This window comes from Streptopelia decaocto (assembly GCF_964273445.1).
Source record: "Streptopelia decaocto genome assembly, chromosome: 1".
In the NCBI taxonomy this organism is placed as follows: Eukaryota; Metazoa; Chordata; class Aves; order Columbiformes; family Columbidae; genus Streptopelia; species Streptopelia decaocto.
This window is the reverse complement of record NC_138663.1, coordinates 197,085,132-197,102,622: the sequence shown is the minus strand read 5'-3', so window position 1 is coordinate 197,102,622 and position 17,491 is coordinate 197,085,132. Positions and strand designations below refer to the sequence as shown.

Sequence of the window (17,491 nt, the reverse complement as noted above, 5' to 3'; positions counted from 1 at the left end):
TTTCAGGTTTCTGTATGCAGACATACTGTCTTAAGCCCCTCCGGTGGAAATTTATATTCTATTTCACCTCCCTCCTGTTCTTCCCCTGTGACTTTAATGACTTAAGTATTTCACCAGTTCTGTTTCCCCTCTTGCAGTCTGCAGAGCTGCCTATATTAGAAGATGTGGCCAAACAACCCTGTTTGACCCTGGTGTCGAGGAGAAAAGGTAGAACCGTGGGGGTTGCAGCAAGTCCCCTGCTCGCCACCCCCTCAGGACAGACGTGCAGGAGCGGCTGCGGCCCATGGCGGGGGGCAGCGCGGCCCATGGCGGGGGGCAGCGCGGCCCATGGCGGGGGGCAGCGCGGCCGAGCTCACACAGCCAGAGAAGGGCCGTGCTGCGGCAGCCGTGCGGCTCCTGTCAGCGCCGGGTCCCGCAGGTCCCTCCGGCCCTTCCCCGTCCCGCCGGCGCGGAGCAGGGGCTGGAAATCCCCGCCGGGCCGTTCCCCGGAGAAGCTGCTCATCTGGCGGGTTTCCCCGGCCGGCAGGAAAGTACCGAACGTCCCCGCTGCCGCCGCGGCCGCGCTCACCCCGCAGCGCAGCTACTGGAACGAGCGAGGGGGCGGCCAGCCCGCACGAAGGAGCCGCGGGGGCCGAGGGGCACAGGCAGCCCACGGGAACGCTCCTCCTGCCACATGAAGGCGCTCACTCCGGAGGGGCCGGGACGGCCCGGCCGGCAGCCCCCCCTCCCCGCGGGCCAGGCGCAGCACGGCAGGCCCCGCCTGCACCGCCAGGCCGCACATGCGCCCGGGGCGCCGGGGCTTTCCCGGTGCGGCGCCTCCCCTCGGAGTTTCCAGGGCAGACGCCATACCAGCCACAAACACCTTCCCCCGCCGCCCCCCTCCCAAACACCGTATATAGGCGGGGGTGCGCACCAGGCCCGCCCGCTGCGGGGGGCCCGACCGGAGGCCGTGAGTACGGGGGTGCGGCGGGGGCCGGGCCGCGGCCTGCTGGGGCCCTGTCGGGAGGTGCTCCTGCGAGAGCCGCGTCGAGGCTCGGCGCACGGCTGAGGGGCCGGCGGGCGGGGATGCGCCGTGTCAGGCGGTGGCTGCACCTGTCACCGGCCTCGCGTCGCCGGCCAGTGGCTGGTGGGCTCGACCGGCGGCAGGGGAGACCCGGGGGGCTGAGGGGCCTGTCCTGCCCCGCGCGGGCCTTGCCCTCCGCGCTGGAGGGGAGCGGGGCGGCCCTGCTGGGTCACGGAGCAGGGCCGGGCAGCCCGCGGTGCTGTGGGGTGGAGTGAGGCCCCGCCGAGCCGGGCGGGGAGCGCGGGGGCTGCGGGGGGACGCGGGGCTGTCGCCGGGGGTGTGGGACCCGCGCATTTCGGTGCTCGAGATCTGGAAACTTAGCGACGGGTGCTCAGAAAGTAAACTTGTTTTGCCTGGGTTGTGACACAAGAGCTTTGAGTTTGCTCTACTTTAAGTGTCACTATTCTGGACTTAAGCTTAATGTCGCTGCAGGATAATGGAAGAAAAACCCATGAGATTCAGAACAGTTAGGTGACTGGAAATCAAGGATACTCAGGGCTGTAGTGGAGGATAATATTAGAAAAGTGGCAGAAAATGACCACAGGATCTGAGGTTTAGCTGATCCTGAATGTTTTAGGATTACCAGGATCGCAGTTTGCTCTGATATTTTTAGCATTTGCTCTTTTTCCAGTATGTCAACTGGCTTAACTTCTCAGACTGGCATGGTTCATGTGATAGCTTAGTCTCACCATCTGTGTTAAAGGAGTGGGTTGGTGTAAGGTGTTTGTAACTCATGTCTGCAGTGCTTAAGAAGCTAGCAGTAGTAATAGTGTGACCAGATCAAGAGCAAATCTTCTAAGAGCTGTTGAGTAGGAAATGCTCTGCTGATTTTTCAGTAGCTGTGAAAAATCAGTAGCTGATTTTTCTAATGCTGTGTCATCACGACAAGGATATCTGTTTTGAGTCTCTCGTAGAGGGACTTTTTAGGAACTGATACTGTAAAATAGAACGCTATATATGTAAGTGTGAATAAATAAAAGTTTATATATTTAAAAACTTTTGAACTTTGTCTTTTCCCTTACCTGGAATTTCTGATGAAGTTCAGTTTTGCTGGTGTCCTGTACTTCAAGTATTTAAGTCAGTGTAACAAAACAGGATCTTTGTTGTTTGAAAACCTGCAGGCTTAAATCAATTTAAATGGATGTAACTTCTTTAGTACAAGATCTTACCTTTAGTTATACAGCTTGTGGTCAAGCAGCCTGATTGATCCATCTGCCAAAAAAAGTTCTGCTTGTAGATTAAACAGTTTTGCATATGTGTCAGTAACAGGGAAATGAAGTGTGTGAAATCCAGTCCATGTGACAGTATGTAAAGTTGACTCCCAGAACTTTCTAGCTAACATTACAAAAAGCTTACATTGAGATTTTAGTGTTTCAGTTTGTGCAGTTTCTGTTCGTATAGCCGTAACATGCACCTAATTTTGTATATTTTGAAACATTCCTGTCTTTCTTCCTTACAGGTTTTGTTCTGCCTAAAAGAATTAAATGATTAAAACTGTAGATTCTTACAATTTCTTCTTGCGAACAGTCAGTATCAACATGGAGGCGTAGGCACCTTAAAAGGGACTTCAGTCTGAACTCTGGGAGGTAGTTCTGTGCACGAATAAAGAAACTAAGGCATCAAATTTTCTCTTTTTTTTTTTTAATCTAAGGATTTTGTTTGCTTCTGTATGCCATAAACATGGCATACAGAAAAAACTTAATTCAACAGTATAAAACATTAGAAAGTCCCGACAAAAGGAAATTCATTTATGTTAAATTTAATAACTCTATACTTGTAACTAAGGCACCAGGTTAAAATCGAAATGCTCTGTTCAGTCTGTGCTGACAATGTTATAGACAGAAAAGCCTAGGGCTATTCCAGTCTTGTTAATTAAGACAGTTCCTCCTTGTCAGAGACAGTGTATTTGTTTATAGGTCAATACTCAATATATGTGGAGTTGAGTAAACACTAACTTCTTTAGTCTTTACAATTATTACAACAATATGCAGAAGTTGAGGGTGTTTTTGGAAGTCTAGTGGTAGCAAGTAGATCAGATCAGTTCAGTAATGTTAGTTCAGAGGCTCTTTTTTTAAAATGCCCTTTGAGCTTGATAAACCATTATTTTCAGCCTCCTACTGAGGTTTGCAAACTAAAATCTTTACATGTGTATAAGCTGCATATTTGTCAGCTGTCTAGGGTGAAATAGTTCTTAAATCACTTAACATATATTCTGGTTGAAAATGATGTGGTTTTAGTTGCCCCCCATTTTAGTTTCTTTATTGACAAAGGATTTTGATAAGCCCATTTGAGATTTTTCCCCTCTGGATCCCACCTCCACTAGCCTGTCAAATTGATGCTGCTCTCCCAGATGTACAGTACAAGGAAAAGCATGTGATGCCAATATGATTCAAGGGAAAGTCCTTTTTTACATGCTTCCTTCAATTGTAAAACTGGGATGGGGCAGCTTTTGTCCTGAAAGCAGTTGCATAAACTTAAGTACAAGAACTTCTCAAATGTTTAAAGGCTGTTGATCCTGAGGCTGATTCTATTCACATATGAATTCAAAGTTGCACATTAAAGTATTTCATTTTCAGGTTCTTACTTTTGTACAGGCAGGGGTTATTCCAAATTGCCTTTAATGCACACAACTACCTCCCAGAGGAAGACTTGTCCCATTCATCCAAAAGTAGTCCATTATGAACATAATGGAGAACAGCCCTTTCTTGGCTAGCATCATGAAGCAGAGTGCTTTCTGTGGTGAGCTGAAGTATGATTTATCCTGTGAACTCTACAGAATGTCGACATTTTCTACTTTCCCTGTTAACGTGCCAGTGTCAGAACGGAGTCTTGCCCGGGCTGGGTTTTATTACACTGGTGTGCAAGATAAAGTGAAGTGCTTCAGTTGTGGCTTAACATTGGACACCTGGCAACCAGGAGATAATGCTATGGAAAAACATAAACAGCTGTATCCTAGCTGCAGTTTTGTTCAAAACATGCTTTCAGTTAACAACCTTGGACTGTCCTCTCATTCGGCCTTTTCACCTCTGGTCGCAAACAGTCTCTCACCAGCTCTGCATTCCGTAACACTTCCTCCAAGTTTAGATCAAGTTGGTTATTTCAGTGGCTCGTATTCCAGTTTTCCTCAAGACCCAGTAACTACTAGGGCAGCTGAAGACCTTTCATTCTTGAGACCTAAGCTTCACAATCCTTCTATGAGTACAGAAGATGCTAGACTACGCACATTTCACTCGTGGCCACTGACGTTTCTGTCACCTACTGATCTGGCAAAGGCTGGACTTTATTACTTGGGGACAGCAGACAAAGTTGCTTGTTTCACCTGTGGTGGTCGGCTGAGTAACTGGGAACCAAAAGACAATGCTGTGTCAGAGCATCGGAGACACTTTCCTAACTGCCCTTTTGTGGAAAACCTTACCCGTGACCAACCATGTTTCAATGTCTCAAATGTGAGCATGCAAACCCATGAAGCACGTGTTAAAACATTCATAAATTGGCCAACTAGAATTCCAGTTCAGCCTGAACAGCTTGCAGATGCTGGCTTTTACTATGTAGGTAAGAAAAACAGACATCTCCAGTTTTATTCATAGTGCTATGTCAGCATTTACTTCAAAGTAAGTTGTGTGAGTGTTTGCTAAATATTTTGCCTTGTTTTTTTTAAAGGACGCAATGATGATGTCAAGTGTTTTTGCTGTGATGGTGGGTTGAGGTGCTGGGAATCTGGAGATGATCCATGGATTGAGCATGCAAAGTGGTTTCCAAGGTAGCTTGCAAATCTTTATCATAATTCATATACATCCTTAAATACTTCTAATTTTGACAGATATATATTGCACTTAATGGTTTTGTTTAACTTCACCATATGATGTACAAACTCACTCTTTCATTTAGATGTATTTCATGTACCTCTATTTAAAAGCTCTGAAGAGCTAAGGTGGCTTTAATTAAAATATTCCTTCATTAAGCATGATATTTAATGCCTTCTGTTTCATACTCGAAAGCTGTGTGCATCCCCGAATTGCTATTAGCGAGTGAGGCTGCATTGTTAATGAGCATACTTCCCTGAGAGAAGCAGTCAGAAAGCAGACTGAGGAGAGAAAAAGCTGCTGAGAAATGAAGTAGAAGGAATATCTGGCTGCCTTGGTCTAGTTCTGTGCCCACACTGAATGCTCTTGAACCAGTTTTTCAGCAGGTGTGGTTTAGTTTCTTAGGTGTGGAAAGGCTTGTGAAGAGGGTTTCAGCGGTTGTTTAACACATCTCTTGGAAAAATGACAGAAGTAACTTCTTTAAATGTCCCCCATAATGAAATGGCAATTGCATACCTCATTGCTATCTGTGTTTGTCGAAATCTCCATCAATGACAGAAATAGCTTCACTTAGTTTCAGGAAAGCTAATAGTAATTCTTCACATCATAGATCTCCAGCTAGTCTTTTTCATGGGCAATATATTAGGTACTGTTGGACTACATGATGTGTGTAGAGTTAAATGATACCTTTTTTCCCTTTGGTGTTATGCTTTCCAGAAAATGTACTTAAGAGAGAAAACTCTGCATTAATGAAGCAGATCTGGCTTTGATAGTGGTGTTCAATTTTGTTAACTTATTTTGAATGATTTGAGTAGAAGATGACAATGGTGAGATGCAAGATGGAAACAGTTTATCACTGCAGTTTGTAGTGATGCTGAGAGGGTATCATTTCTCATGACATGCCATTTTCATTAGAAGTGCTAGTAGAATTTAGAACTGCTGCATTTATATGTGTAAACCTCCTGACTGCTGAACATCATGGTAAAGCTTTATCGAAGTGTCTAGGCCCCTGGGCTACATCAAACTTCCATTTAAGAGAACCTTCCCTTCTGAAGAAAGAGAAACATGTATTTAAGTTATGGTGTGTTATTGTAAACTGTTTCATTCTTCTGTATTTTTTTTAATTTGACAAGTAGAAGGTATGATTTAGTACACTTTTGTCAATATTTCAGGTGCGAGTATCTGCTTCGTGTAAAAGGAGGAGAGTTTGTAAGTCAAATTCAGGCCAGGTTCCCCCATCTTCTTGAACAGGTAAACTTTACTCTTCTATAACTTTGTTTTTCCCTTGTTGCAGAGTGCTATGTTCTTTTTGGGAGTTCAGTCCATCCTTCTGCCTCATTTCTGCATGTATTTCTGCTGGGTTTCTAACACAATAAATGCCATTCATGAGCATAGAAATGAAACCAGTGCTGAACCATGGCTAATGGACTTGGACTAATAGAGTTTAACATATACCAGTTACTTATGGAAAGTGTTATAGGGCAGTAAAATAAGCTCCTTCATGTCAGGAGAGGGAAATTCTGATTATGTATATTTCAGTGAATAATGTAGATCAGTAATTGTTATTTCAGAAATGAGTCATGGATAGCCTGAATTATTTCTGTCCGTAACTTTTCTGGCAAGAGTAAGCCAAATTTTTCTCCATGGAAGTGGTCAGCACTAACTGTTTATTGGTTACAGAGTTGCACAAATTTGCAGACATGTAACTGCATGTAAAATATGTAATGGGTGCCATTCAGATAAAGAGCTTAACATGGTTGGTGAGGGAAGAGTGTGTTAGAGAGGCATGCAGGGGGAAATGCAGTACTTTGAAACTAATGTAGTTTTCTTTTGTTCCTCAGCTCTTGTCAACCTCTGATATGCCTGTTGATGAAAATATGGATCCCCCAAGTATGTATATTAAAGCATGTTCTTAAACTTGTATTTTGCAAACTTAATGATTTGCTATCCAAAGCTAATTTGTTGAATAAGTCTTAGATTTTTCTTGGAAACAACAATATTTTAAGGATTTTCTAACTAATGATAGAAGTTAGGTAGTTTTGGCATTATACGGACAAACTTCGAGGAAACACCTTTAAGAGTTCTGCTCTTTCATTTTCCCAGTTTCCATATTAGCAGATCATATGAAGATTTTTGGTTTTGAATATTTGGCATCTGCATTTGTGGTTTCTAGTTTTGTGGTTGGGTTAAACAAAACAAGTTGATTTGGCATTTGTTAAAATGACCTATGGTATTGAACTTGGCAGAACAGTTGCTAGAGGGTGTCATGACTACGCAGTGATGCAACTCCACTTTTAGGCACATAGCTAGGTGAATGCTTTGAGTTGAGCAGTGCTGCTCAGGGAGAGGGTAGGACGAGCTTATGAAGTGAAGTTTTTCTGAGCTCAGAAAGACACTTGGGATGAGTGGGTTACACTGTCATGGTCCCTGCTGGTTGAGGACAGTGAGTCAGAATCCCACGTGTCTGGTGTTTAGTAAGTTGAATGGAAAATACTGATCAAGAGCTGGAACAAAGCAATTGTTTGTACTAGAAACTGTGAATTTTGATCTTCTTCCCTTCCCAAGACATTTTTCAAGGCTGAAGTTAGAAATTACTAAGTGTAAAAAAAGCTGCTAAGACATAATGGAGTTCTCTGTGGTTTCTCTAGATTATTCTAGATTTTAGTGAAGGCCTGACATGGACTGAAGTTTTTACCAATTGAATCTAAGTAACTGGCTTCTGTTTTTAAAACTAACTACTTTTTTGAAAAGGTCTATTTAACCATTGAAACTTTAATGCTAGGTATTCATGTATATACATGCATGTGTAGGTAATGTCGATGTGCCCAACTTCTGAGTTGTATAGGTATTTGACTTATATTATACATGGTGATTTTCCTCTTTGATTAGTTATCCGTTTTGAGCCTGGAGAGAGTCATTCAGAAGATGCAATCATGATGAACACGCCTGTGGTTAAAGCTGCCTTGGAGATGGGATTCAGTAGAAGGCTAATAAAGCAAACAGTGCAAAGTAAAATCTTGGCCACTGGAGAAAACTACAAGACTGTTAATGATCTTGTGGCTGATCTGCTCACTGCTGAAGATGAGAAGAGGGAAGAAGAGAAAGAGAGACAATTTGAAGAAGTGGCATCAGGTATGCATAAGGCGTGAATAAAAGCAGTGGTTTGTATTATGTGTAGGTTTTATAATTGCTTTTATACACTTAGTGATTTAGTTTAATTGCTATGACGTTCAGCTTCTGTAAAAGCATTGTCAGGATATCTCTATAGAAGTAGCAGTCTGGGAATTTAGTTCCCTTTCACAAACAGGTTCATACAGGTGTCAAGGGTTCGGAATCACCTGATTCTCCCCACAGGAACAAAGCCATATTTTTAAAATTTGTGTGCCTTCATATTGCTGTTATCAAAATAGACTGAACAAAAATACTTTATTTGGCACACTCTGTTTTTTTTTTTCCATATTTGCCTGCTCTTTTAGCTACTTGAATCAGTGAGCCACCATATCCACCTCCCAGAAGAGGCCATAAACTTTTACAAATTTAGATTCTGTAAGATGGCCAAAGATCTGCTTTTCTGTGTCTGGCTCAACCATGCAGGTCAGCTATTTAACAGTGTTTATTTGATGTCTTTAACATTTCCTATTGTTTTAATACTGGGTAAAATTTGAAGCCTAAAACAATCCTATTTTTGAGTCTGTGAAGCAGTAATGAAACTTCTCGATTATAAATTGAATTAAGACTGCTTCTTCCCTACTTGTATGTTCTGTCAAAACATGGATTCAGCCATTAAATCTTAATGCAAATTACTTTTTATTGTTGTTTGTGATAGACTATTTTAAAAAAAAATCTCCCAAGTCTGTTTGTGCTCTACTTCTGTTTTTCTTGCACATATTGTAATTCTGTTGGACACTTCTTAGAAAATCTTGATTCTGCCCACATTTCAGACATGATTTTGACCCTCGCTGACTAAAGTTAACCTGCTGGTTGTCAGCATTGGTGTTGTGCAGAGTCTTTGTTTTTTCTTTGCAGTTCTGCAGAGAACGTAAGCCTTGCTAGTGTGAAGTTAGACAAGATCCCCTCAGAATATTTAACCTAGAGATGGGAGCAGGAGTTTTCATTGGTGAAAAGGCTTCAGCGCAGAAGCTGTTTATGTTCTGGTTTTCTTGAGTCTGTTCTTTATGTGCATACCACTAAAACTTACTGAAGGCCTTTATTAATGCTGTGTAGTAAGTGAACGCTTCAAGTAGAGTTTAAAGAATGAATCAATTGTTTTTAAGCACAAAAACTTGGAGTAGTGTATTCCTAACAAACATCTAATCCTCTTTGCATTCCAGATGATTTGTCCTTAATCCGAAAGAATCGAATGGCTTTATTCCAACGTTTAACATGTGTCCTTCCAATCCTGGGGAGTTTACTATCTGCTAAAGTGATAACAGAACTGGAGCATGATGTTATTAAGCAGAAGACTCAGACACCATTGCAAGCAAGGGAGCTGATAGATACAGTTTTAGTGAAGGGAAATGAAGCAGCCAGCATATTCAGAAACTGTCTACGAGATTGTGACCCTGTCCTGTACAAAGACTTATTTGGTATGTCTCTTTTTTTTTTTTTTTTTTTTCTTCCCTTAAAGGCTATAAATTTTTAGAAGTTTAACCAGTGCTGTCATAGGAACCTAAAGATGAAGAAAACTCAGATGCCATTTGAATATAGATCAGTCAAATGACTAGGATTTTTTTCTCTTATTTTAGTGGAGAAGAACATGAAGTATGTTCCCACAGAAGATGTTTCAGGTACCATAAACTCTGCCTTCTTACTTTAAAGGGTATTGTGGGGCAAAAGGCTAACATCATAAAAAAGAAAATTACTTTGGTTAAGAAATAGGTTTTATGCTTTACTCTCTCCCTACTTCTGCTTTGGTAAGAGGGACTTACCTGAAAAAGTTAAGTGAAGTGCATGTGCAGACTTGCGAGCAAATCTGTCAGCTGTAAACTATATCCTGACATGTGCTTCACTATATGAGGCAGAGCTTTCTGGAGCTTGACAATTCAAGCACACACTGGATTTGATCTGGTCACAAGCTCTCACTCAGGCATTTGCTGAAGACTGGACAGTAAATAGTAGTTTAGCATTCCACAGCATCATCTCTCCTTTGTCAGAGTGGGTTATAAGTGTCCTAAGGTCTAGCTTGAACTCATCAACAGCTGGGTAGATAAAAACTTGTCAGACATGAGATTGAGTTTGCGCTGGTTCTCAGTTCTGTAGTTTAATATGTTAATAGACTGCAGAAAAGTATACAAGCCTGACTATAGCTTATTTCCAGCAGTCAGGCTGTGCTCTGTGCTTCCAATATCCAAGCAAGAAAAGTGCAGTATTTGCTAAAATGTAAACATTGGTTTGTCTTGAGGAACTGCAGTTGGCCTCCAATCTCTGAGCTGTTTGTCATCTCACAGAAGTGGAAAGTACAGACTGGTGCCTTGCATGCCACTTTCTGAGCTCTGGAAAATGTACTTATTTTCTCACTGCCATCTATATTTAGTGAATACAGATAGGGAAATACAGGGTGAAATGGAACATGGCTGTTTTCTAATCAGAATGCATGCATTCAGGCATCTTTAAAAGTTAAATATTGTTTTCCAGGTTTACCTATGGAAGAACAATTAAGAAGACTGCAAGAGGAAAGAACATGTAAAGTTTGCATGGACAAAGAAGTTTCTATTGTTTTTATTCCATGTGGTCACTTAGTGGTATGCAAAGAATGTGCACCCTCCCTCAGAAAGTGCCCGATTTGCAGGGGGACAATAAAGGGCACAGTTCGTACATTTCTTTCGTAAAGAGGGAAACTTGCAAAATGTCTTTGTTTCTGTCATCATCTGACTGCTGAGGCTTAAGCCGGCAGTGTCTTAAGAATGGAAAATTGTGATGCAGAAGATGATTAATCCACTACCTAACACCATATGCTAGATTTTCCTTGCCAAAGACTATTTCTGTTGATAAAACTAACTCAATACTATGTTGAGGTTTTTGTAGTTTTCTAAGTAAGGAAAGCAGTTTCACTAGTATGCCCTTGTGTCACTTTGAATAAAAAACTTTCTGGTTGAGTTCCTAAAATGGAGTTCGGCATAACTCTTCTCATGAGTTTCCTCCATGTGGAAGTAAGGAAATACATTGAGAGTGCTGTTTATTTATATTTAATATTAATTACCTTCAGCTACTATTTTGGTTTTGTTTTGGCTTTTTTGTGGAATTGAGAAGAGGCCAACTGTTGCAGGAACAGGAGGACTTTTTAAAAGTTTTGTTTGTGTCTAGATACTTGTGTAGTGTGTATTAATAATAGTCTATATGAAGACTGAATTAAAATATTTCTCAAGTGAGTGCTTGTTTACTCTGTTGCCATTGTTGCCTTTTCTCTGCAGACTGCAGTGACTGGAATTCTGTCTTCTGACAAAGGTTTGAGGTTGGTTGGTTGCCTATAAAAGTACAATAAAACTTAATTCTGTGTCTCTCTCATTCATTTTTTTGAACAGGGAAGTGAGGTTCTGTGCTGGTTCATGATTCCCTCTGGTAAAGTAGGGAACATTAACATTATTTTAAAAACAAACCTCCAAAAAACCTCTAACAGCGTCTGATGCTTCCTTCTGTTTTGATTTTCTGGAAGGATAGAAATCCTGGCCAGGAATGGTCCTCATGACCTTAGATGTGGCAGAGGGAAGCCATACAGCAATACAGCTTTTATGCTAGGGTTTAAAATGTAAAAGCTACTTTTCTCTTTGGGACTTGTAGTGATTGTGCAATTGAATAGTAGGATCTTGCAGCTCCCTCTGGAGTCTTGTTTTGTAAACAGGTAGTCTGGAGACTCCTGTTTCCTTACTGGTTGACTCTCAGTTTATTCCTTTCAGCTTTGGATCCCTTGCATAGTAGATACCTCTCAGTCTTAAGACCTGCCAGCAAAAAGATGGTTTTGTGGTGAGAATATAATTTCTTGAAGTTTTAGGTTGCAAATATTTGCAAGCTGTGTGGATTTAACTGACTTTCATCACTTTACATGTGACTGTAGCTATACTACGTGAGTTATCTCTTCTAAAAAGAGAGCACCCTGGAGTGGTGAAGTGTATACATGAAGAAGAATAGCTTGTGACTTACCCTGTATAATGGTTGCCCAGTGTTTAGAGCAAAGCTTGTATTAAGTGGGGGAAATGTTTGTCCCTAGCAAGTAAATAGTCAGTCATACTTACAGGTGCTGTATGTTCCCTCTAAGTCTGTGAAGAAGCCTCTGGGTCTCCTGCTACAATCGCCTGCCATCTTGGGAAATCTGTCCACTGAGTTTGGAATTTAGATGGTGTAGAATGAACAGCATGTTATACTTCCAGCAGAATTGTGGTTGCAACATTGGATCAAAGTTTTGACTAGCTAAAAAGGGCCAAAACATGTACTTTTATTTATTTGTGTGACTGAGGCTGATTTGTTTGCAGATTCAGGATGTTTCCAGTAGTAGTACCGATGGCTAAATTCAGTGAGCACAACTGTGCAAAAGCAGGTACATTCTAGTTACCATCTGTTTCTCTTTGCCCTGTATCTCTGCGCAGCACCTCCTGGGCTGGAATCCCTTTTGAAATAACTCTGGATATACTAATTTTGCAGAAGTCTTGCTTTGCTGTCTGGGGGAGCGGTGAGGGGGTCAAGGGAGGGGTGTCAGAACCTGGATTGGTTTGTCGGTAAACATTGATAGTGTGAATTCAGCAACACTGATGTTTGGTTTCATCCATTCTTTCATAATTCCTGCGACACTGTTCAATCCTGGCACCATAATTGCATTAATGCTTTGGTATACGTTCCTTGCAGTACATAGGATTATTTAACTGTAGATTGGCTTGCTGTAATTCTTTTAAATGTGGACTTTTGTCCACCTTTATTACATGTACATCTCTTCCCTTTAATTTTGATGTTTAAAATGTGAATGTTTCACACCTAGCATGTAGTTTTAACAGCTTTGATTAACATACTTCTGCCTTTATGGTTTTGAAAGGTTCTTTTTTGTAACAACTCAAGAAGTTGTCAAAGATTATGAAAGCTTCTTAAGGAACAAAGTACATGACTTGAAATTTGATGTTCAGACACAGAAATTAGCAGTATTAGAACCAAATATATTTTCTACAGATTAAGATCAATCTGCAGGGGAAGCTGGAGAGGTCAGGCTCACCTGAAGAGAGTGGCAGTGTACTGTGTAAGCCCTATTTCAGAACAGGGAAGAGGCGAGGGAAAACACAGTAGTGGGCAGGCTTTTTAAGCAATTATGTATTTTTCTTCAGAACCATAGGGGGCTAGGGGCTTTTTAACATAGCAGTTAGATCGGATGACAGGTTATACAGGGCTTCAGTGTCATTTGTGATGCCTGGGGGTATCTTGGGACCTGCAACACACCTGTCAGCCCTGGTTGGTGTTTTGAATGTCCTGGGCAACTTCAGACAACACTGGCTGCCTCCAGCTGGGCAACGCAACTCAGCTGCTTTCTGATCTTTCAGAGTCCCCTCCAATCCCTAACATTCTGTGATTCTGTGAAATAGAACTTGGTCTAGAAGCTACTGGGTAAAATCTCTGACCTAATTCTGGCAGGAAGTCTCGTCTCAGTTATGGCTTTCCACTATGCCCCACTATAGTGGTTGTGGTTGCCCTGATCTACAATGCTGCACATGCGAGCAGTTACGCTCTCCTCAGTGCTAGTCCAAGAAAGCTGTAATATAATAAAACTAGTTGTCTGCAGCACATGGCAAACAGAAACCTCGCAAAATGTTAAACCATGGACAGCATTGCCTGCGAAGCGTTATATTTGGAGATCAAGTGACTTCTGTTACTTGTGAACCAGCTGACTGTGTTCACACTTTGTTCTGTGTCCACTTCCTTCTTTGAACGCATTTTCCAGAGCTTTGACTGGGTTAAACAGCATAAACAGCCTCCCCACCCCCAGCTTCCTGCGCAGCGCTGCTGATGCAGCAGCTCAGGTTCCCAGACGTCAGCGCTGCCCGGCTGCAGCTCGCCCAGACCCGGCACAGTGGGTGTGCGCGGCCTCGAGGTGTAGATCATGGGAACTTTGGTATCATTGCAGTTCAGTGTCAGCCTTGCTGTAAGATGACAACAGGAGGCAATAAACCAGCTTCTATAAATGAGCAATTTCTCCACTTGAAGGAAGTTTATCCCATCTGCAAAGGATCTAACCTGGAACAGTTGCACTTTCTGATACTGGTTTGAGATACTGAAAGATACTGACGGCTTCCCAAGTAGCAGCTGTATGTTTACTGCAGCAAGTGCCATGAAGCTTTATTGTAATTATTTAGCAGTTTCCTGCATTTTTTTTTTTAATGTGTCTTCCTTTTTTAACTGAATGCATCTCTTTCTCTTCTGTTTGCTTTTGAGCACTGACCAAGAACCCCAGTGCTCTTCAAACTGAAGACAGCGTGCAGTCTTGGCATCCACAAGTGATCACACTGCCACCAGTCATTGTAACAGAGCAGTGTTCTGTGAGTGGCCACTTACGAAATATCTAAGAACTCCATTAGCATGATATACAAGAAAAATCTTTATGTTACTGGTTTTCGTGACTAAGAGTTAGTGGTTGTTCAGAAACAGCATAGTGCCACCATGTCAGAACTTGGTTCTTCACTGTAATCCTCACAAGACACCAGAAGAAGAGAAGCAAATGAAATTGTAAACAATGAATTCATCTGCCTTCAATTCTGGGCTGTGGCAACTGTCATGTAGTGAGGCTGGGGTATGTGGTTTTGTGTTTAATGTTGCAGGTGGACTGAATTTGCAAATTTCAGCTTTCTTGCTGTTAGTTATTCCTAAGGTGACCCAACCTCAGGTATGTGAGGCCAGGCTGGAGGTGAATTCTGAACACAAAAAGGTATTCTCTGTTCTGTTGAACTACTTAACATGCAACTGTTTGCTCTGGAGGTTACTAGTGCAGGGAGTAAACTAAACTTAAATGCTAAATCACCAGTCCTTTGTTTCTTTTATTTTAATTGAGAGAGTGTTCACAAGGATTACTGATGCCCCAGCCCAGCTTTCTCACTGATGGCTGCTGGCAGGGGCCCCTCTAAGCCTGAGAGTTTGGGGTATCACATACACCCTGTGTAAGGAAGGGGAGAACTCCAGGCAGCGGATCCTGCTGTGCTATTTTAAAAAAACAAACAGGTGAGGGTTTTTTTTTCCCTCTTTGAAGAGATCAAAATATGCTGGAACACAGCAGGAAATTGTTTGCACAATGAGCAATGTCCTAGCAGTGGCCTTCACGTTAGTGTTGGCCTGCTGAAACCTTTTACGGAAAAGCTGGAGAACTTGCCAAAGGCTTCTAAGCTCACGTGTTAGAGGGTGTAGACTTGGTCAGAACAAAAATATCTTTCGTTTGGATCCGTATAGCTTGACTTACTGATGCCCTATTATTTTGGTAACTAGAGAAATGAAATATTCAATACTTAGGGATCATAGGATACTGAGTTGTGACTTGCCCAATGGAGAGCTTCAAGTGTAAGGGAAGAATAAAGTCTTTAGAAAAGATTGTCTTAAATGCAACAATCCAAAGAAGAGAGCACTCCATCTGCACAGACACTCGTTGCTTTTCTTTATGAACCCTGTCAAGGGAACAGTTACACATTTTTTCTTCCAGCACTTTAAAGCACCCATCACCTCAGTGCTGGCCAGGTTTAACAACCGTGGTTTCCAAACTGCTTTAAACTTTTGGAGAAGGTCAGAACAACTAACAGACAAAATTTTGATTTTTTCAGAGTGAAAATGTATCTCCTTGTGGTATTCTAAAAGGACACTTAAGAGTCTCCAGAATTTGGAGTCCCTTTTATTCTTTCAGTTTTCGGAGTTTCTAAACTGGAGATTGTGAAGTATAGGGGTGAAAAAAATTCATCATTCACCCTGTCTTCAAAGTAGTGTGTTTATAGTGAAGCCAACATGAAATTCTCATTCAAGCCAAAGCTTAGACGCTGCAGGATCAACACCGGGAACTGCCAGTCTCTGTGTCTGTGTTGTGTGCGAGAGCTGTCAAATGCAGATTCCTAAATTCATTTAACTTTCCTGTCAGTCATGCACCCATCAGGATTCCTTCAGCGTTGTCTACAGAACATGTTTACATTCTGCACAGGTCTGTTCTCATTCTGTCTGCTTCCGTATCACAGCTAGATTCTTAACCCCTTGAGTTATCCAGGCAATTTTCAGTCTGATGCCATTCCACTTTGCTTTTGGCAATATTGTCTTTTTTTTTTTTTTTTTTTTTTTTAATGAAACAGCAGCACTTCTGGACTGCTTTGAAGCCTTTGATGCAGGGCCCCATCAAAACAATTAAACTGGAAGGGCTGTACTTCTGTACTAGAATACAGGCTAAACGGCAGTTGCGTACAAGTCATATGAGGAGCGGCTGAGGGAGCTGGGGATGTTCAGCCTGAAGAAAAGGAGGCTGAGGGGAGACCTTATCACTGTCTGCAACTGCCTGAAAGGAGGTTGTAGCATGGAGGGTGTTGGTCTCTTCTCCCAAGTAACAAGTGATAGGATGAGAGGAAATGGCCTCAGGTTGTGCCAGAGGATGTTCAGATTGGATATTAGGAAACATTTCTTCACAGAAGAGGTTGTCAGGCATTGAACAGGCTGCCCAGGGAAGTGGTGGAGTCACCATCCCTGGGGGTGTTTAAAAGATGCATAGACAAGGATCTTAGGGATGTGGTTTAGCACTAGATTTAGGTTATGGTTGGACTTGACGACCTTGAGGGTCTCTTCCAACCAAAATGATCCTATGATTCTATAAAAAGGAAAGGCCTTTGAGGCGGGAGGAAGGCAGAGTGCTGCAGTCCTGATGTGTGGTCTTACATTTGATCTTGATGTGTTTGAAGGGCAAAAGTAACATTAATGGTATCTGACCTAAGTTACTGCTGTGCCGTAGGCATTGGGTGATGTCCCGGGCCTGCAGTACTAATGAAATAAATTTTAATATGAAGCACAAACCCATTGATTTTGTGGATTAATATTAAGTATAGGGGTTGTGTGAAAGAGCTGTAATCACTCAAATGTTGATGATGGGCTTAAAACATGATGCTATAAATGCAGTTCTGTGATGTGTCACCAGAGGGGTTCCTAAGCAAGACAAAACTATGGACTGCATTGCTCAGCCAACAGTAAGAGTAAGAAAATATATGCAGTCCTGTTGAGTGGGTGAGCTATAAACAGTTGAATCATCTTTATAATGTTAATAAATTCAGTCAAGGAACAGCTGAATGACTGTTGCATAAGCATACCTATAGGAGGGAAGGAGATATTTATGCTAAAAATTTATTGCATACAGTGAATATAAACAGATCATAAAATTATGACTGAATTTAGAATAACTGGTAACCAAATAAGTGAGTGGGAAGAGACATTTATAAGGAAAGGATTATATTTAGGAAGCACCTCTTTACAGAGAGGGTGGTCAAATGCTGCAACAGGCTGCTTAGAAAGGTGGTCAGTGCCACAAGCCTGTTAACAGGCACTTGGACAATGCCTGTCAGTCAGGCAGTTGGACTAGATGAGCATTGTAGGTCCTTTCCAACTCTTCTATTCTACATTCTATTCCCCAGAATTCAGTCTATGAGAC

At 42.0% G+C, this 17,491-nt stretch overlaps 1 protein-coding gene across 1 annotated transcript; it reads left to right on the top strand.

Annotated features, from left to right (window-relative positions):
• The first annotated feature begins 701 nt into the window (after nt 1-701).
• BIRC2 (baculoviral IAP repeat containing 2) lies at nt 702-11,365 on the top strand. The gene is made up of 9 exons (XM_082043697.1): nt 702-949; nt 2,523-4,615; nt 4,724-4,823; nt 6,039-6,117; nt 6,708-6,756; nt 7,756-7,998; nt 9,198-9,452; nt 9,612-9,653; nt 10,501-11,365. The coding sequence occupies exons 2-9, from the start codon at nt 3,742-3,744 to the stop codon at nt 10,692-10,694; spliced, it is 1,836 nt and encodes a 611-aa protein (XP_081899823.1). The 5' UTR covers nt 702-949; nt 2,523-3,741; the 3' UTR covers nt 10,695-11,365.
• Nucleotides 11,366-17,491: the final 6,126 nt, after the last annotated feature.